The sequence below is a fragment of the Lepisosteus platostomus genome, chromosome 5 (assembly GCF_059453375.1).
Source record: "Lepisosteus platostomus isolate fLepPlt1 chromosome 5, fLepPlt1.hap1, whole genome shotgun sequence".
Classification (NCBI taxonomy): Eukaryota; Metazoa; Chordata; class Actinopteri; order Semionotiformes; family Lepisosteidae; genus Lepisosteus; species Lepisosteus platostomus.
Window position 1 is genome coordinate 46,709,061 of NC_142615.1, and position 20,958 is coordinate 46,730,018.

Consider the following 20,958-nt stretch of genomic DNA (forward strand, 5'->3'; position numbering starts at 1 on the left):
ATATTTGAAAGAAATGTGAGTGTTTTGCACATTTCAAGCTACAACAAGTAAACATTTGAGGACCTAAGTCAATATCACCTGGAATGATCAATAATGACCAACATCAGCAACTTCCAAGAAAATCATTTTCACTCATTGAATTTGATCTTCATACTCACCTTGCATTCTCAGCTATAATACTTCAAAATTACAGTGCAGATTTGGTGGAAAACTTCAAAAATCTGTACAATTGTATTTTAATATCTTGGTATATGTACCTTCATTTTAACATACATGTAAGCATAAATGCTGTTCAGTATATTGTACTTTTGTTGTACTTTTTAAAACATTTTACCTGAGGACGCAAGGGGACTGTTATATCTTGTGATACATGCAAGACATCTGTAAAAGAAGGTGAAATTTTAATAAAATTGGTGATTAAAAGAAAACCACAACTTGTATGATATTATCCCTCGATATCGAAGACCAATTGAAGGATTTGAAGAAACTATCAAAGAAACAGCAGCAATAGCAGATGATTTGGGTTTTGAACCAATGATTACACCTCAATAATCAATTCGTCCTCAAAAAATGAAGAGACAGGCATGTTTTGAGCCTCATAATGATCCTCTTCTGGATCCACAAGAAACGTGTTTTGGATGTACTTATAACTTCCATCGAAGAGAGATCTCATCAGTTGCATGCAATTGAAACCTTCGACTTTTTGGATGGTATTGAAAATATTTTTTTAAAATAAAATAAACAATTTTCCAACGAAGATCTCATGAAGTATTGCCAGGATCTATTCTTAGCGTTTGGTAGTGATAACACTGCTGATATTAATGGAGTAGAAACGTACGATGCGTTGACAGGATTTCTGAAGCGAGAAGTCCTAGAATGCCGCCTATAAATGAGCTAGGATTCATACCAAGAAATACTTTTTGTTTTTCACCCAGAAGGCTGCTATTGCATTACACATCTTGTGAACATTATCAGTTTTGGTAGCTTCTGGGCGCGATTTTCCAAAACCGAAACTAATAACAAAATTATTTAAGATGCACAATGTCCAAAAATTGTAAATCGAGACTAGTATTACTACAGAAGAAAATATTTAACTGAAATATTAATAAGACTATGTAAGTATAAAAAGTAGAACAATTCAATTTATATAACTTATTTTTTATTCTTATTAGAAATGGGCTCACACACCGGAAGACACTAACGTTTATCTTCGTTAGAGTGTGTGAATAACAGTTTAACCCAAAATGTTTGTAATTGTGATTTTGTTAAAATGCAATAAATCGTCTATCAGCAGTAAGAAATTATTAAGAAAGTAAGAAATTGTTTTATTACACATACTGTAAGACGTGCAGAGAGTTTACAGTTCGTGTCCTTCGCTTTGTCTTTTAACTTAAGCGTTCAGGATCCAAGCCCGTCTGCGGACGGTTGTGTTTCTTGAATCTCTTGTAATCATCAAAAGTCGTTGTTCAGTCCTTCAGTTTTTTCTCGAGTTTTATACGATTAATACTATTCATGCTCTTTTGCCTTTTCCTTCACATACGGAAAAAGTTCCAAGTGTCCTTATGGCTGTGCTCCACATCTACACGAGAGCACCTGTAACAGTACAGGACACGCAGTGAGGAGTTCGCGCAGCTTTCAGTTTAGTGCGGAATCCAGAGGGAAGACTCGCGCGCTGATTGATCTCTCAAGAAATCCCGGGTGAGATTTAACAGGTGATTTCTTCAACAGCCACGACAAGTGTGGAGACGTTCTCTGGATTTCCTGAATATGACGTTAAATTAGTTCAAATCATTTGTTGTAGTTAACAGAACTAAATGCTTTGGAGGTACATTTAAAACAGCAGAGCAACACTGTAGCACTTCGTGTGTGACTGAACTTAATTGTGTAAACCTGGCTCTCTATGAACACGAGCAAAGAGTTCTCACTCAACAGAAGATTGCGATGTGAGCACATTAATATAAAGCACGTGGAGATGCCAGGGATTGAACCCAGGACCTCATACATGCAGGCACGCACTCTACCACTGAACTACATCCCCAGTGGTGTGTGCGAATGGAGAATGCCTGCAATTTCCCACTTTCGTGTTTCCTCTACTACAGAGTAAATTCATGGGAATGAAGAAATAAGGAAGGAAAAATAATCACATTGAAACTTCCAGAGACTGGGCAAAAACGAATCAGTTATTTTTATATCCAGTCACACGGGCGACGGTGGTTAATTCCTCGACGGGGGAGTGCTTTTTTACCTCCTTACTCTACTGTCTTTCAATTCTGTTTTCTTTGAAAGCTTTTTGCATCTTTTAAGTGCTCTCGGTTAAACTACGCATAGAACAACAGCAGTACTGATGATTTTCATGGACCGATGCACACTTCTTCTGTACAACTCCAGTGATAAAGCCCTGTCTGTAAATATTGTAGAAGAACGAAAAAGGGCGAAGCAACGCTCCAACCACAGGAATGGTAACCGGAAGGATCGTGTTCTTATTTAATATGTCATTTTGAGATGCCTTGTCAACGCAGACAGGCGTTAGAGCTGAACAAATAATTTATAGTGGTGGTTGTAAACATGGAACATGTTATTTCTATACCAGGAAGAAAGGAGCAGACTCTTAAACTCTTTAACTCTTAAGTTAAAAGAGACAAAAACGACACCTAATCACAGCTAACATTAATTAAAATGACATCACAACAAAAGAGCGGAGCCTTGAGTGAATCAAATTCGTTTTCATTGAATGTCTGTGTCTTCATCACTTTGACCGGGGTAAAGTTAGCTTGAAGTACGAAAACGATTTTGGCACGCCTGTAGCGTTTTTATGAAACAATTGCTTTGTATATACAATTGCTCTGTGTATAAAGTACATTGTGAATGTTCTCACAGCCTTCAGTTTGTCTTTTTATTCCACGCACGAATATTCTTGTGTCCATATCACATATCATATAACACAGAACGCCTTCAAACCAAATGCATTTTAAAGACCACGACTCATAACCCCTCCATAAACATATCAGTGAGCTAATTATCCTTTTCTGACAGTCGGGGTTTTGATTAATGCGCAATTACGCACCATCTGGAACACTGGGGGACCGCTGTATACATACATACGTTCACAACGCAGAAATACTGCTCAATAGAATTTCATGCGAAAAACCCATATATGACCATAGGAAGCAGAACAGCAGTTTCCAATTACCCAGACTGTCAGCATGGGAATAAAGCTTTGTTTTATTTCTGAAACCCTTTCTTTATTTCCTGTTTTCATTCTGCAGGAAAATTCCTATTCTTTACTCAACAGCTTTTTAAAAACAGCACCCATGATGTTCAAATCATGATGTCCATGATTGTTTACACAGAAGACTGGCAGAGCTTTGGGTTGTGAATCTCTTTTTCTCATGGTTTTATTGAATTTGGCACTGTGCACTAGGATAGGGGGATGCTGTTTACAAGCCAATAGCATTTAAACCACAGCACCCACAATGCTGCAAGTAAGTGTTTTACACACTAAGCAGGTCCTCTGACCTTTCCCACCCTTGCTTTGGGTTGTGAAACCTCTTTCAGTTTTTGTTATGATTTTTTCAATACGGCACCTATTAGACACGCAATACACTGGGATAGGGAGGTCCTCTTCATGACTCAATAGCATTTGAAGCACAACATTCACAATGCTACAACCAAGTGTTTTACACAGCAGACAGCCCCCCTCACCTCATACAACCTTGCTTTGGGTTGTGAAAGTGTTCTTTCTTTTTTATGATTTTTTGAATATAACACTACAGGTAATATACTGGAATAGGGGGGTCTTCTTAATACATGGGGTACATGGGGATAGCGCCTTAAAAGGTGGCTTCTCAAAGCTCTTTACAGAATGACAACAACAATAAATAAAAATACACAAGATAAAACACAATTACAATACATAGAGGAGACCGTGGATGGTGGTACTAAGAAAAGCAGAGGGGTGAAGAATGGAACCAGTTCAGTAAAGGCTTTTCTAAAGAAGAGGGTTTTGAGTCTCGATTTGAAGTAGTTTAGAGAAGGTGACTCTGTGATATCCTTGGGGAGAGAGTTCCAGGGCTTGGGGGCATAACAGGAGAAGGCCCTGTCACCCACAGAATGTAGATGGGCTTGGGGAACAGTTAGGAGAGCAGAATTAGAAGAGAGAAGGTTGCGAGGTGGGGAGTAGGGCGATAATAGTTCAGACAGGTACTGAGGTGCCAAGCCATGCAGAGCCTTATAGGTGAGCATGAGAAATTTCATGTGCATTTTTTCCCCTCTGTAACAAGAAACATGTGCACTCTGAATTGAGTGGGTGTCAAATTTGTAAACCTGAAATTATTTTTTGTTCATATAGTCATTAAGATCCAAAAGACTTGGACAGAGATTCAACGAACCCAGGCATAGAGAGTGTCGAGCGAGCAGGAGCGGTGAGGAAGGAGACTGCGAGAGCATAGATATAGATACTTTACACAAAGTACAGACAGTGCATCAAGACAATATACTGTACAAACAGTAGACAACGTACAAGTAAACAATGCAGACATGTAAACAGTGACTGCAGATGTGCGGAATAAATAAGAAATTAAGGTAGATGTTTCTATTAAATTAACGGTATTCGAAATGTTGTAAAAAGAAAAGCAATTTGTTTTGTAAAAAAATGAGAGATTATTTTTATTTTATACAGGAAAGGTGTGCGTGTCAAGTTGATCTTTTCGGAGTGCACCATTTGAAAATATAAATTGGAAGTTAGTTTGGATAACTCCTGATGGATATTGAATTACAAATAAAGCTAAAAAGATATAATTTAAAATTGTTCATAGGTTTTATCCAGTTAAATAAGTACTGTCTAAATTTACTTGTAAGGTGTGTGTTTGTGAAGTTGTTTTGGACGGACTTGCAGAGTTTTGTTTGTAGGCATTTAAAGGTGTTTTTTTTAGGTTTAAGGACTTTGATATTGTACTGTGTAAGAGAACTTTTTTTAAAAAGAATTTATTTATAGCAAATTTATTAGTCATTCTGAGTAAATTTCACATTCATAAATCAAAATGGTCCAATAATACTCCCCTTTTTAGTACTTTTCAGATGGAGTTGAAATATTATTTAAATTCTATAAAAATGAAAAAAAAATGCTTAAGCAAGGAAAACATTTGATATATGTAAAAAATATAATTTACTCCGTTACCTCTGCCAGTTAATTTTTTTTTCTGTTCGTGTTTTTTTTTCTCTTGTATCTGTTTCTGCTCCTCTAGTTGTATTTGTAAATTATTTACACATTTAATAAAAATAAAAAAATGTCGACCGTATACGTTACACTATAATATAACGCAAACATCTATTCTGGACTATTTTTTTTTTTCAGATTTTTATTATTCGAATATTTTTGTGGTTTATAGCAACGGTCACTAAGGAAGTTCATCTGATAACCCGGAAGTCCTCTGTTTGACCACGTTTCGCTTTCTGTGTTCAAACCCACGTGTTTACAGCCACTGCAGCTGCAGGAATTGTTTGTGTTTTTCAGATCGACTCTGAAAAAAATGGAGAATCTGTTGCTTAATCTGGAAACTGAGGCGCACTCTTTCATGGAGATTGTGCTTAAATCGATCGTGCACGAAGTTTCGGAAGTTTTCCGAAACCTGACAGATGATTCCGAGAAGTCGATTGAAGAAAAACTCCGCCGGATCTCCCAGGTTCTGGCGAGACGGGTCTTGATTAAAATCATGTCTGTCGACAATGTTTTCGGGGCCGAAATCGCGCAAATGAAGCAGGAAAACGATCTTCACTGTTTCATGGAGGTTTTGCTCAAATCGTTCGTGTCTGAAGTTTCAGAAGTCTTCCGAAACAGGATGTCTGACTCCCAGGACTCGTTTCGAGACAAACTCCGCAGCGTCTCCCAGATCCTGGTGAGTCGGGCCGTGATTAATATCACACAGTGTGTGGAGGACAGTTTCGGGACAGAAATAACGCGAATGAAGGAAAACGAGACCTTTAAAGTGCGATTGCAGCTGTGGGAGAAGGAGTCGGGAGCAGGAGGAGATCAGGGAGGGACAGATCATGTTGGACTCATGCCTCCCTGTGAAATCACTGCAGAAACAAATGAAGAAACGGAGCCGTCGGGTAAGTAAGACTTTTATGTAGTAACGTTTGTGTTTAAAAACGGTGTTTTTAACTTCCTCACTGTTGAAACTGTAGTGGAGAGATGCAGAGCGAAGTAGGAAAGGTTTGTGATGTTGCCGAGGGATTCTTTTCTGTGAACTAAACTAGTTGTGGTCTGGTTATATTCTCATTAAGGTTATTGCTGTTCTTTAAATGTGGACAGAAATATGTCGTCAATTGATACACTTTCTCCATGTGAAAGCCAATTTAGGAGACTTTGGAGTCTTGGAAATATGTTTGTGGGCAGATTATTTATCGACGTGGCGGTAACTATCTCTTCTGTGCAGTGTTAATGTACCTTATTGTACATTAAAGCAGTGTCCAGTCAGCCAGTGTGTCTGTATGAACCCCTCTCTCTCTCAGTGCAGTGTTCATGTACTGGAGTGTCCAGTCAGTGTGTCTGTATGAACCCCTCTCTCTCTCTCTCTCTCAGTGCAGTGTTCATGTACTGGAGTGTCCAGTCAGTGTGTCTGTATGAACCCCTCTCTCTCTTTCAGTGCAGTGTTCATGTACTGGAGTGTCCGGTCAGTGTGTCTGTATTAACCCCCCTCTCTCTCAGTGCAGTGTTAATGTACTGGAGTGTCCAGTCAGTGTGTTAAATACTGGCAGTTTAGACAGAACAAATGTTTTCGTGAAATTACATCCCCGACTGTCCTCTGCTGCCCTTTTCAATCTTCTGCTGAGCACAAAAGAGTCTTAAGAAAATGATTATAACTTTGTTCGATCAGCTTCCCCTCCTAGACCCTGTTAATTGCTGCGATGAGTTATTGCTTTGTGCTCTGTTTTGCCATGTTCTGAATATAGTCTGAGGAATACCCAATGATGAACTAATGTAGCTGGTGTAGTAAAGCAGGCTTCATTATTATAGAACCACTAATGTCAAGACAGCGCTTGCTTTTCCCCCACAATTGGAAACTAAAATATTATTTTTTATGGTTTTAATACGTGCATATTTTATGTAAAACAAAATTACATAAATTGGACTACCTTCGGTTCAGGAGCAAGTAAAGGTTTATTCCCTGCCGGAAAGAGAAGAAACAACATTTCAGCTGTTGAAGAAGGCTTTGACGCCCAAAGAAGGCTCCACAGCCGAAATGTTTCTTTTTTTCTCTTTTCAGCACAGGAATAAACCTCTACTTGTTCCTTTGCAGCCTACGCATACTGATGCAGCTCCCTACTTGAACTACTTTAAGTATTCATGCTGTATGTATTATTTATATCTGTAGATTATGTAATACTTTCAGATTCATCCTGTTTGTGTTCTAGGTACAATGTTTTGACGTACAGATTTGATTTCGCTACCCCATTTTGGTGAATATAATATTGGTTAACCTGCAGTATATTTTGTAGATGGAATATTTAATAGTAGACGTATTTAATAGTACAAAGCTTTGAGGTTCAGCCTAGTTTGCATTGAAAGAAAGCGAATGAATGTATTTCCTCCTACTGTCATTTGTGTACTGGGATAGTCGAGTTGAAATGTCTTTAGTAACACAAAGCCGCAGATAAACAGGGCGGTATCACCAAGTTTTCCCTTCTTTACTTTGCCCGTTTGGAGTCGAGTCTGCTCAACACGAATGAACACAACCCGTCACTCCCTTTTGGTTCAGGGATAGACGCGGTGAGATTCAAGTTCATCAGCCTGCGAATGGAGAAAGGATAAAAAACATATTTAGGAAATTCTGTCCACATGCACTCAATCACTGCAAAAGCAGCAGCAACCACAGGAAGCGTTTTGACCCGCGTAACAAACCGGTGACGTCACTTCGGGGGGGTGTCCCATGCCCCCCTTTTTGTAACGGTGCCTCTCAAATCCTCATGTACTTGAAGTCCACACTTCTTATGCTGTGTCATGGAGGTGTGGACCTGGAGGATGGGCTTACGGTACAGTTTGAAAACTGGGACATGGTCTTATAATGTTAGTGAATAGGGAGGACAAGTTATGCCATGGATCAATAAAAAAATGTGTGTTGAATGTCTTTTAAACCCTCTAACATTGACACAAGAGCAGGATTTGTGGCTTCTGCGGTTCGGAGCCTCGCTTTGTCAAATGTGCTCATCTGTGTGACAGTGAACCCTTTCTCAGTCTGTCTGGGGGGTGGGGCTCAAGCTACTGTTCCTCAATTTAACATCTGATTCATCCTCACTACCAGATAGGGCTTCAGAGCTCATGAATTTAAAGTGAATATTTAACAGGTTGTGATATGTACAGTGGTGTGAAAAAGTGTTTGCCCCCTTCCTGATTTCTTATTTTTTTGCATGTTTGTCACACTGAAATGTTTCAGATCATCAAACAAATTGAAATATTAGACAAAGATAACACAAGTAAACACAAAATGCAGTTTTTAAATGAAGGTTTTTATTATTAAGGGAAAAAAAATCCAAACCTACATGGCCCTGTGTGAAAAAGTTATATACATTATACATTATACATTTGTATAAAAAATTTCAGATTAAAACAAAGATTTTGCATATTCTTTGTTGTATGTATATATAGTTCAGCCACAGAACCAGGAGAATATGTCTCCTTCTTATAATAATTATTGTGGTTTTGTTTTTGTTACTGAGAGATCTTGCTACATAGTATATATATAAAACTATTTTCTGTTGCAATTCAAGGTTCTGGATCATACAAAAAATACTTTTCCTTGCTGAAAGTCTAACACACAAGAGAGAATGGTGATATACATAGATACATAGATATAAATAGGTACCAGATGATAATTTGTAGCAGCTTCTTGAATATTTATCTCGCAAGAGACCCTTTTTTTGTGGAAACTATCAGGTTTTGATTTACTATCATGTGAACTCTTGCTCTTAAGATGGTAAGAGATTGCATCTGGTATTGCATGTTATTAAATGGTAATTATTTTATTTGCTCTGTTTCCTATATTGGGAAAATAAAGTATATGCTCAGTAGAGGGGCAAAGTTTTGAGTAGTGTCGTGGGAATTTTCTCTAAACACTTAAACAAACAAGCAGATAGAGATTCTTCATTCAAATAGTAAGCTCTGTGAATTTGCCCCCCCTACAGACAGCACAAACAATGAAACTCACCTCATTTGTTAGTGCTGGGATTGTGCCGGTTTGTGCCGTTGAAAGTAGCGTTTGTGCTGCTTTCGTTCCCGAGATATAGCACCTTGTTTTTCCATTGATCACGTGACCATGCACAGTGACTTTGACCTCGAGTAACCCCGTCAACCGAGTTCAAGCGCTCTGTTACCAGCGCGAGAGTAACAATTCTGCAACTCTGTTCCTCTGTTTGCCCAGGTAGGGGGCGGCGGTGGATTTTGCATTTCATATCATTATCTTCTATGCGTTTGCGTGAACAGGAAAATTAAATTTGTCTCCAGTACCCGAATCAGAAGAGTTTCAAGTGTAGCCTTAAAAAGTGAACATTAGCAAAATTGTATATTCTTACAAAGAGGCTTTAACAAACAAGTCTTAATACCTCGTAGCGGTGACCTTTTTAAAAAATCATAAGAAGTAATCAGTTTTACATTGTCTCCTTCTTAAATAAACAGGCATCAAGGGACGTGTGAAGATTCAACCTGTCTGTTGAGCCATGTATTTAAAAAGACTTTAATTTGCAACTTTCTGAACCACTGTTGCTCTTTTTTATGCAAAGCCAAAGTGAAAAGGAACCAGGACTTCAGGACTTTTTTTTTAAAGGGGCACTATGTACAAAGTTTACACAGTTCATAACACAACCGAGAAACAAAAGTCTATCATCTCACACATGAACACCGTGGCAATATTGGAAATTGTTTTTATTTTCACAGAACAGAAGTGAACATATATCTAGGTTCTTTGGAAAAACTGGCATTATCCACGTGTTTGTATTAACAGGGGTCTTATGCACAAACATGAAACGATTAGCTCACAGTTCTTTTATCTGTGTTTCTGGTCAGTCCTTGGTGTAGAATACAGCATGAGGGCACACCTTGAGCTCTGAATACACAGATATGACTGCCTTTGTTAGATCGCCAGATTTCTCCCAGGTGAAGTCGTGTCTTTTGCAGTATGCAATGTAATGACCCAGGACAGGTGGGCAGAATGCAGTGACACCTCTTAATTTGAAGGTCCCATTTAATTCCAGGTTATGTGGAAAATCTGAAAGTTGACTCTCAAAGATATTTTGAGACTGGACAGTGTTTTCTTCACGACTCAGCCAATCTCCCATGTCACAGTCAATGACAAGATGTTGCCCAGTTGACAAGCTGTGCTCTACAGTACCATTACACAAGATGTGTTCTGATAAAGCTGGGTCACAAACTTGCATTTCTATCAGAGTGTTCTGCACATCTGTAATTTGAACAAGTGTTAACAACACTTTTGCTATGATTTCTGAAATATTACATTCAGCTCTCACTTATTGTAGCTCTGACTCTGTTTTAATTGCACCAAAGATGTCCCTCAAAATTTTAGCTCTTAGAACATAAACATCTTTGTGCACACCTTTCTGTGCCAAATGTTTCACCAGTTGTAGATGCTATCTACAGCCTGATTAACATAGCTGCTATAAGACCTGCTATCGCAATAGGCCCTGCATAGGCACTGGCATCAAAGGCACTAGTGTTCAGTACACTCACAGTGTCTCCACTCACCTTTACTGGGGGCAGGTCTCTGCTGCTTCAGTTCCTCATCAGAGCCACTACAGCCTTTTTCACAGGAACCGAACAATCTATGTTGTAACCACTCAGAACAAGGCACAAGATAAAAAGATGGTTTCCGTTTTTTAAGTTGTGCTGGATGTCTCTGCCTCACAGGTTGTAGCACTGACAACGGCCCTCTCACACTGCTGGGAAACACTATGAACACCCATTGATATTCTCATACCTCCTATGTGTGCTAGGTGCTTCATAAGGAACCTGTCATCTCGCATTGGCATTGTCATGCTTCAGCACTGATTGTATTAGGTTTTTGAAATCCGCCTCCTCATTGGCTGAACTTGCAGTAATGTTCACACTTTTGAAAAGTGGAACCATTAAGCCTATCCAGAGTGGGAGATAGCAAGCAAGCCTCGTGAGATGAGGAACAATCTCCGGTAGGAAATGCAGGTTATGTCTATCACCACTGTCCACAGCAAGCAACCTGCATTCTTCACAGATTTCTGTTACCCAGTCTTCCAATGCTGTCGGGCATGCATCAAGGGTACAACTTGGCTCTTGGTCCCCAGCTACACCTATTTTTTCTAGAACTTCATCAGAAGGAAAAGCATCGTATCCTTCTGCTATTTTTTTGTGTGTGAGGTTTTAAGTGTGATTTTATCTGTTATGCATGTATACATTTATTCTTTGTTACCTTTGCAGTCCTGCAGCACTTGGGTATATTCTTTTGTCAGGTTATGTCTGGCAGCACAGCCTGAATGTTAGTACTGTTAAGTTCCTACCCTCCTAACAGTGCCCGTAGGTGATGAATCCTGGAATGAAGGGCAAATATGTAGAATGAGTACTTTGGTGCAACAACATACATTGTTTAAAATACAAAAAAACAAATCCTGTCCTCACATCGACTTTCGTAACCAAACAATGTGTAAAATGTTTAACAATGTCAGAATAACAATGAACAATGCAGAGCTTTAATCCAGTACATTTCCTTGGTCTCTTAAGTGTGGTAACAGTGTAACACACCAAATGATGCAATTTTATACCAACTCTGTACTTCCTTAATATACTCTGTTATGTGAGGGTATAACTTAATAAAGCTCACAAAACTAATTTTATCCTGTTCTATGCTCTGTGAAGGCAGACCTTAATCTATTGTCAAATGGTTAACTCTACTACATTTACTACAATAGTGGAATCACCAGTTTCGTGCCTGCTGCTTCTGGGACATGATACAAACAACGTAAACCGTGCAAACATTCCCAAAGATGCTCAGAACTTCAAAGAGGCAGGTACTTCAATGTACATTATAAACCCCTCTCCTCCTCTACAGGTAATGGAACAATAGAAAGTCAACAGGTCCTTAATAAGCTACTGCATGCAGTAGGTCTGATATCTACTTTTCATACACAATTAAGAATTAACAATCAAAAATCACAAATATGTAGTGCAGTACGTGGAATCTGACCGCTCAAGGTTTAAAAAAAATCAAGCAATTGATGAGTAGTTTAAATCCCCAGAAAGAAATAAGGATGAATGCAAAACACTGTATATTGCTTGGAACTGAAGTCTCAAACAACAAATCGTGGCGAGCTTTACACTTCTCTTTTGTTAGCTCCATGATGTCACCCTTTAATCTTAGTGTTCATGTGATGGCCGAATCCCTAGCTAGACCCATGGCCCGGGTATTATAGGAAATGTTTAATGCAAAGTATAGAGAAGTCCGATTAACACTCAAAAATGTAACAAAAAATGAATTTCACCAAACCTGGCTTAAACTGTGCTTCTTCCCAATTTTTATGTGATTTATAATAATATCCTTTCAGTTACATAGTGCTTCTCTGGAAACCCCAGTGAAAGCGCTCTACAGGTAATGGGGACTTCCCTCCACCACGTAAATGAAAATAACTAAGTTTTTTACATTGTTATGGATTACAGTTTAAGTGCACATCAAAAAGTCTCTGTATATGTAGATAGAAATTGATAAATTAATATTTTGTAGACCTGCCTACTCACGTTAACTGCAATACCAAGGCCCATCACCACTTCTTTCATTTATGATATGTTTTTAAAGCATTGCATTCACCACTTAATAATTTCTGCTTTCACATCAGCAATTTCTAACATGTCAGAGATTTTTTGGGGTTCAGTTCTCCTTGTAACACTTACAGAAACAAAACATTATAATTTAAATTCAGAAGTGTGACAAATCCTTTCAAGTTTCACTTGCATGTGTAGAAATATCATGATAACGGCAAATGCAGCTTACTAATTTTTGTAGTATTCCCCACGATATAAAACAAGTTTCTCAAATATCTTTACTTTAAAATAAATTCATGAATGTCAACGTAGCATCATAATTACAGTATAGCATTTCTAGTTTGTAAAGTAACTTACGATTTGGAAGAAAAGGTCTTCGCCAGAGATGCAGATAATAAATCAAACATCAACTGCAAAGGCTGGGGTCAGCTGATCAAGAGATCACAATTGAAAGATCTGGTGGTCATGAACTTGCGGTTTTGTATGGTGCCGACGGCACAGAGTGACGTCACGGCCAGAAAAAGAAGGCGCTATATTAAAATGTAAAACATCCACCCCCACCCGACCAGACAGAGTCGGAAAACAAATTGCATTCACTGTTTTCATCACATCCAGTAATTTAAGTACTGAGTGTGTTGGTACCTGTAAACGTCCTTGTAGTCATATCTGTGTATTCAGAGGTCAAGGTGTGCCCTCATGCTGTATTCTACACCAAGGACTGACCAGAAACACAGATAAAAGAACTGTGAGCTAATCGTTTCATGTTTGCGCATAAGACCCCTGTAAATACAAACACATGGATAATGCCAGTTTTTCAGAGAACCTAGATATGTTTACTTCTGTTCTGTGAAAATAAAACTATTTTCCAATATTGCCACGGTGTTCATGTGTGAGATGATAGACTCTTGTTTCTCGGTTGTGTTATGAACTGTGTAAACTTTGTACATAGTGCCCCTTTAAAAAAAAAGTCCTGAAGTCCTGGTTCCTTTTCACTTTGGCTTTGCATAAAAAAGAGCAACAATGGTTCAGAAAGTTGCAAATTCAAGTCTTTTTAAATACGTGGCTCTACAGACAGGTTGAATTTTCACACGTCCCTTGATGCCTGTTTATCTAAGAAGGAGACAATGCGAAACTGATTACTTCTTCAGATTTTTAAAAAAGGTCACCGCTATGAGGTATTAAGACTTGTTTGTTAAAGCCTCTTTGTAAGAATATACAATTTTGCTAATGTTCGCTTTTTAAGTCTACACCCGCAACTCTTCTAATTGGGGTATGATATTGGAGACAAATTATATTTTCTTGTTCACACAAACGCATAGAAGATAATGATATTAAATGTAAAATCCTCCACCGCCCCCCGTACCTGGGCAAACAGAGGAACAAAGTTGCAGAATTGTTACTCTCGCGCTGGTAACAGAGTGCTTGAACTTGGCAGACGGGGTTACTTGAGGTCCAAGTCACCGTGCATGGTCACGTGATCATCAGAAAAACAAGGCGCTATATCTCGGGAATGAAAGCAGCACAAACGCTACTTTCAACGGCACAAACACAGCACTAACGATTGAGACCGGTCTGGTTCCCCTACAACGTTGTAGGGGGGCTGAGTGACGTCACCACCTGAAAAAGAAGATGTTATATCTAAGGAACGAAAGTAGCTGGGAAGTTACTTTCAATGGCACAAACCGGCACAAAAGCAGCACTAACGAATGAGACCAGTCTGGTTCCGCTACGATCTTGTAGGGGGGCTGAGAGATGTCATGACCCCGAAAAAACAAGGCTCTATATCTCGGAATTGAAAGCAGCACAAATGCTACTTTTAACGCCACAAACGTAACACTAACGAATGAGGTGAGTTTAATCATTTGTGCTGTTTGTAGAGGGGTCAACTTCACGGAGCCAATTAACCCCACTCTCTCAGTGCAGTGATAATGTACTGTAGCGTTTGGTCAGTGTGTCTGTATGAACCCCCTCTCTCTCAGTGCAGTGTTCATGTACTGGAGTGTCCAGTCAGTGTGTCTGTATGAACCCCTCTCTCTCTCAGTGCAGTGTTCATGTACTGGAGTGTCCAGTCAGTGTGTCTGTATTAACCCCTCTCTCTCAGTGCAGTGTTAATGTACTGCAGTGTCCAGTCGGTGTGTCTGTATGAACCTCTCTCTCTCAGTGCAGTGTTAATGTACTGGAGTGTCCAGTCGGTGTGTCTGTATTAACCGCCCTCTCTCAGTGCAGTTTTAATGTACTGGAGTGTCCAGTCGGTGTGTCTGTATTAACCCCTCTCTCTCTTTCAGTGCAGTGTTCATGTACTGCAGTGTCCAGTCTGTGTGTCTGTATTAACCCCTCTCTCTCGTTCAGTGCAGTGTTAATGTACTGGAGTGTCCAGTCAGTGTGTCTGTATTTACCTCTCTCTCTCAGTGCAGTGTTAATGTACTGGAGTGTCCAGTCAATGTGTCTGCATGAACCCCTCTCTTTCCCAGTGCAGTGTTAATGTAAATGTATATTATTATTATTTCTGTAGTCTTACTTTTTACATGGTAGTTAGGTTTCTGACAAAGCTTGTATATCTAAAATCACATAATATTAGAAACCCCCTTAAACCCTCTTATTCCTCTATGCTTAAACAACCCAAATTGATTGCGAGTATACTAGACGTGTGTTTGTGTAGCTTAAAGCTTACAGCTTTAGCTTGAAGCATTTTGTTAGATCACATGGCCTCAGCTATCATTACTATGCTAATGATACTCATATAAACATACATACCAAACCTTATGCTGATGTGGGTGTCTCTATTCTAATTGCATCTCTGACATAAGAACTTGGATTACTCAAAATGTCCTTCATGTTAACTGTGACAAGACTGAAACCATGCTTATTGGCACCACCCATCAACTTTATAAAACCCGTAAGAAACCCTATCTGTAGATGGTCTTGTACTTGAGCTTCAGTCTAAACTGAAAAACTTGGGGATGATATTTGACGTTCGACCCACATGTGTAGAATGTTGTCAAAACATTTTCATTCACTTCAGAAATATTCCTCGACTACGCCCTATGTTATCACTAACTGTGGCTGAAAAGTGTTGTCTAATCTTGAATTGACTATTGTAACCCTCTACTCTCTGGGGTTTCTAAATCACCATTGAAGAAACTCCAGTATGTCCACAATTCGGCAGCCAGAATCCTAACCAGGTCTAGTGCAAGTGTTCACATTACTCTTATCCTGGAGTCCTTGCACTGGCTTCCTGTCAAGTTTCATATTGACTTAACAATCCTCCTGCTCACCTATAAGGCTCTCCATGGCTCGGTACCTGTCTGAGTTATCACCCTACTCCCCACCTCACAACCTTCGCTCTTCTAATTCTGCTCTCCTTACTGTCCCCCAAGCCCGTCTACATTGTATGGGTGACATGGCCTTCACCTGTTATCCCCCCAAGCTGTGGAACTCTCTCCCTAAGGATATCGGCGAGTCACCTTCTCTAAACTCCTTCAAATCCAGACTCAAAACCTTCTTCTTCAGAAGAGCCTTTATTTAACTGGTCTTTACCCCTCTGCTCCTACTGTACTTAGTACCACCATCTACTGTCTCCTCTAATTGTGTATTCTCATCGTGCTTATATTGTGTATTTTTTGTTGTTGTCATTCTATTAAACGCTTTGAGAAGCCACCTTTAAAGTTGCTATATAAAATAGTTTTTTTATTATTATTATAAAGGTCTTGTTTTCTTGTCCTGTGTTTACAGGTTCAGAGGCCAGTACTCTCTCTGAAGCTGGGGAAAGGGCTCCTCTTGAACAGCAGCACAGTGAGGAGGAGTGGGGCTCCAGTCTGATGCAGGAGACAGTGCTCACTGCCGCACAAGAAAAAGAGAAACTCAGGGAGCAGCACACAGAGAGCAGACAGAGTGTCAAGGATCTGGACTCTGTGCCCACGATGAAGACAGACCCTGAGAGTGAGACACCTGGGCTCTTAGTATGTGATGATTTTACAGAGAAGATGAATAATCTGGACTCGAACAATATTACACAAGGTTGTAATGAACTGGGCTGTGTCTCTGTACAAGAGCACAGTGAAGAACTGGATGTCTTTAGTCTTACAGAGCAGGACACGGAGCCCCAGTTGATTGACTGTGCAGAGCAGCAGACTGATGTACCTGGTGAAGAGAACAGTGTTGAGATACAGCACCAAGAGGAGAGTCAGTACAGGGAGGAGCAACAGCAGCTCCTACAGGGCTTGATAATTAGGCCTTGTTCTGTTCAAGTGGAGAGACTGTCATTGCACAGTCTCAAACAATCATGTAATCCCTTAGCATCTGATGACTTAACACACAGGTTTAATAATCTGGTTACTGAGAAAATTATTGAAAGTTTTAATGAACTGGAGAGTATGTCTGTTCTTGGGCAAAGAGAGGAACAACTGAATGAACTGGATGGTTTAAGTCTCAGAGAGCTTGAGATGGAGTCTCAGATGATTCACACTGCTGAGCAGCACACTAAAGGACACGATGGAGAAAATACGGCTCTGTTTCAGCACACGGAGCAAGACCATTCCATGGAGCATTTGCAGAATAAGAGACCCCAGCACGATCAGAGGATGAGGAAGAATCACTCAAGGGCTTGCTCAGATGGAGTGGACAAACTGATATTATGGCACAGGGAGGAGCAGTGTTTCTGTCAGTCTAGCATTTCAAAACCCTACCAGCACCTTCACACAGGAGAGAGACCTTTCAGCTGCAGTCAGTGTGGGAAGAGTTTTAGTCAGTCAAGTCACTTAAAAAGGCATCAGCGCATTCACACAGGAGAGAGACCTTTGAGCTGCAGTCAGTGTGGGAAGAGTTTTAGTAAGTCAAGTCACTTAAAAACCCACCTGCACATTCACACAGGAGAGAGACCATTCAGCTGCAGTCAGTGTGGGAAGAGTTTTAGTCGGTCAGGTGACTTAAAAAACCACCAGCGCATTCACACAGGAGAGAGACCTTTCAGCTGCAGTCAGTGTGGGACGAGCTTTAGTCAGTCAAGTCACTTAAAAACCCACCAGCACATTCACACAGGAGAGAGACCATTCAGCTGCAGTCAGTGTGGGAAGAGTTTTAGTCGGTCAAGTAACTTAATAGCCCACCAGCGCATTCACACAGGAGAGAGACCATTCAGCTGCAGTCAGTGTGGGAAGAGTTTTAGTAAGAAAAGCCACTTACAATCACACCAGCGCATTCACACAGGAGAGAGACCGTTCAGCTGCAGTCAGTGTGGGAAGAGTTTTAGTGTGAAAAGCCACTTACAATTACACCAGCGCATTCACACAGGAGAGAGACCTTTCAGCTGCAGTCAGTGTGGGAAGAGTTTTAGTAAGTCAAGTCACTTAAAAACCCACCAGCACATTCACACAGGAGAGAGACCTTTCAGCTGCAGTCAGTGTGGGAAGAGTTTTAGTCAGTCAGGTCACTTAAAAACCCACCAGCGCATTCACACAGGAGAGAGACCGTTCAGCTGCAGTCAGTGTGGGAAGAGTTTTAGTGTGAAAAGCCACTTACAATCACACCAGCGCATTCACACAGGAGAGAGACCATTGTAGCGGCAAGGTTTATTAAAATACAGGAATTAAGTTTGCTGCTCCCTTGCCAGTCTCTCTCTCCCTCATCTCAAGTGGTGCTTGATACAGAGAGGCCATTCCATTTGGTTCACATTTAAGGTGTTTTTCTAGCTGATAGAGTGTTCTGATAAGGAACAACTCCCAAAGCTGAGACACATCAGCCACCCTAATTAATGGTCATCGCTGGTGCCTCACTGTCTGGGAGATTCCAAGGGAGAGTCTCATCCCAAGTGGTTTACAACCCCAAGGTCAGAGTTCATGGTTACTCATCCTCACACGGGGCACCAGTAAATGTAGGAATCCTCTCACGAGGCACCAGTAACTGTAGGGGTTTGTGCATTTACTGGGACAATTGTTAATTGTAGCAGTAAGTCACAAAATGATTCTCGAATGCCCATGGAATTTTCAACCAAAGAGCGACTGTAGTTCCTCCAAGTAAAACTCCAGCTCCTCCTGGACATCCTCAGACTCAGCTTAGACAGTCATGTAACGGCCAGTGTGTCCCAGTGCCAGAACTTTCCTTTGTTCTAAGACTCGAGAACAGAGGTTGCCAGCGTGTAACCAAAGGATCCACCCGAGGTTAGCCCAGCAGCAAGCCTCGTAAACCCACCGCGAACGCTCACCTGATCAACGAGTAAACTATGGTTGGAACTGTGGACAGCTGAATATCAGTATTCAGGACTCGCGCTACATCGGGAACGAACCGGTCTTCTTCCTGTCTAAAGATTGTGACTTTTCTGTGTGCAAACTCTGCTAGTTTCAGCCAACACTAACTAGCCTGTCTTCAGAGAGCATCAGCAGCGCACCGCTGCAGAAATCTCTCCCTCCTTCTCCTTCTCTCACGTCGAACCAGCACTGCCTTGCACCGGGCCAGAGAGTGCCGATTGGACACAGCAACAGCCTGCCACTGCTTCTTTGTGTCCGCGGGAGATCTGAATCCCCATAGAGCGGATGAGTATTCAACATTCTGCATTACAACTCGAGAATTCAATTGTTACCTCAACCTGAGTTGATATCAGTTTAATTCCTATGAGTCATGTACTGGCTTTTGAGTATCTAATGTACAAGTTGTAACAAAGTTCATTTACAAAACGGTCTAAATGAATGATATACGGAATGTATGTACCTCTTGGTTTGTAACTCTTCGTGATTGAATATATACCTTTTGTATACTGCTAACCCTCTCTATAAGATCTGTTATGTTTATGTACATTTTATGTATTAATAAATGTATTGTCGTGTATTAGTTTCCGCGTGTGTGCATTGTTTGAGTTATCCTGCAAGGTTGATTCTAATAGCTATCAGAAGAATAATTTTTGTGACTTGCTGCTACAATTAATAATTGTCCCAGTTAAGCACAAAACCCCTACATTTACTGGTGCCTCGTGAGAGGATGCCTATAGAGTGAAGAACAGGAACATGTAAGATGATTAATATACATTAATATACCCATCAACTCGATTCAGGGTTGTGGTGGAACTGGAACAATCCTGGCAAGCAGTGGGTGCAAAGCACTATCACAGATAATGTGACACCAGTCCATCACAGGACTCACTCACACCACGGCCAATTTTCACAGAAGCCAATTAAAATCCATGTCCTCCACCTCCATAGCTTCCATGTTGTACAGTATTTTGAGAAAATCTGGAATGTACCTTTCTTGCATTTTATTTGTGTTTTATCAGATGTTTAATCTTAAACTAAGCTGTAATGCCCAGGTCAGCAGCTGTGAAGGGAGACAGAGGAGTTTTTCATTTCATCTGCGGGAAAGCCAATTCACAGTCCTTCCAAAGACTTGAGAAGACTGCATGAGAAGTAAGCAGAATAATATATTACTTTAATTTCTGTGGCCCCACACTCTACCCCGGAAACGCCGTTCTATCCCTGTCACACCGTTGCATTCCCAGAACCACTGTTTCATAATCTCATCCCTGATTGAACCCGTCACATTCTCACATGCACCAGATTCCTCAAATTCTCACTCCCTAACCAATTATCCAATCACACCCCTTTCCTTTCAGTATTTAAACTCCCCTCACACACACATTCCCACGCTCACTATTGAGAAGCCTCTTGTAGTATTCTCCAGTGCGTGTTTCCAAGCCTTTCGACTGATCTGTTACGAATCTTCTGCCTCCATCTTTTGACCTCGCCTTCTGGATTTTGTCTTTTGGATTGTTTTTGGATATCTCTCGTTACCGGACCCTTTGCCTCCCTTATCGACCCAGCCTTTGGATTTCGTCTTTGGATCGTCCCTTTGCTACTTTGTGTTCTGTGGGATTCCGGTCACGCATAAGGATCCTCCAGTTCTTTACCTATAGGTTCCCTGACACAGATGAGGGGAGTCCTGGTGTCCGTGTGGCGGCGCAGCTGGTGAAAACGCTCCCTGTGCTGTGTGTGTTGTGGGCTACCGGTGTTTCCGAGAGAAACGGGCTGTTTGTGTGGGAAGAAGCTCTTTCCTCAGGAGGGGAAAAGTCTGTCTGGGGCTCAGCTGGAAGAACCGAGCGGGAAGGAAAGTTCTGGAAGTGCCCGTCTCCTCTCCGTCTGCTTCAGTCCCAGTTACTGCGACACCAGGATAGAACAGGAGTG

The 20,958-nt window shown here is 40.6% G+C and overlaps 1 protein-coding gene across 1 annotated transcript; it reads left to right on the plus strand.

The window, feature by feature from the left end:
• The first annotated feature begins 5,417 nt into the window (after window positions 1–5,417).
• On the plus strand, window positions 5,418–19,612 carry LOC148667510 (uncharacterized). The gene is made up of 2 exons (XM_088632416.1): window positions 5,418–6,108; window positions 16,526–19,612. Exons 1-2 carry the CDS (start codon window positions 5,529–5,531, stop codon window positions 18,349–18,351), a joined length of 2,406 nt encoding a protein of 801 aa, XP_088488542.1. The 5' UTR covers window positions 5,418–5,528; the 3' UTR covers window positions 18,352–19,612.
• Window positions 19,613–20,958: the final 1,346 nt, after the last annotated feature.

Coding starts and splice junctions, on each gene's coding strand:
- LOC148667510 (XM_088632416.1), top strand. CDS start 5,529: ATGGAGAATCTGTTGCTTAATCTGGAAACTGAGGCGCACTCTTTCATG. Junction 6,109..16,525: donor TGAAGAAACGGAGCCGTCGG/GTAAGTAAGACT, acceptor CTGTGTTTACAG/GTTCAGAGGCCAGTACTCTC.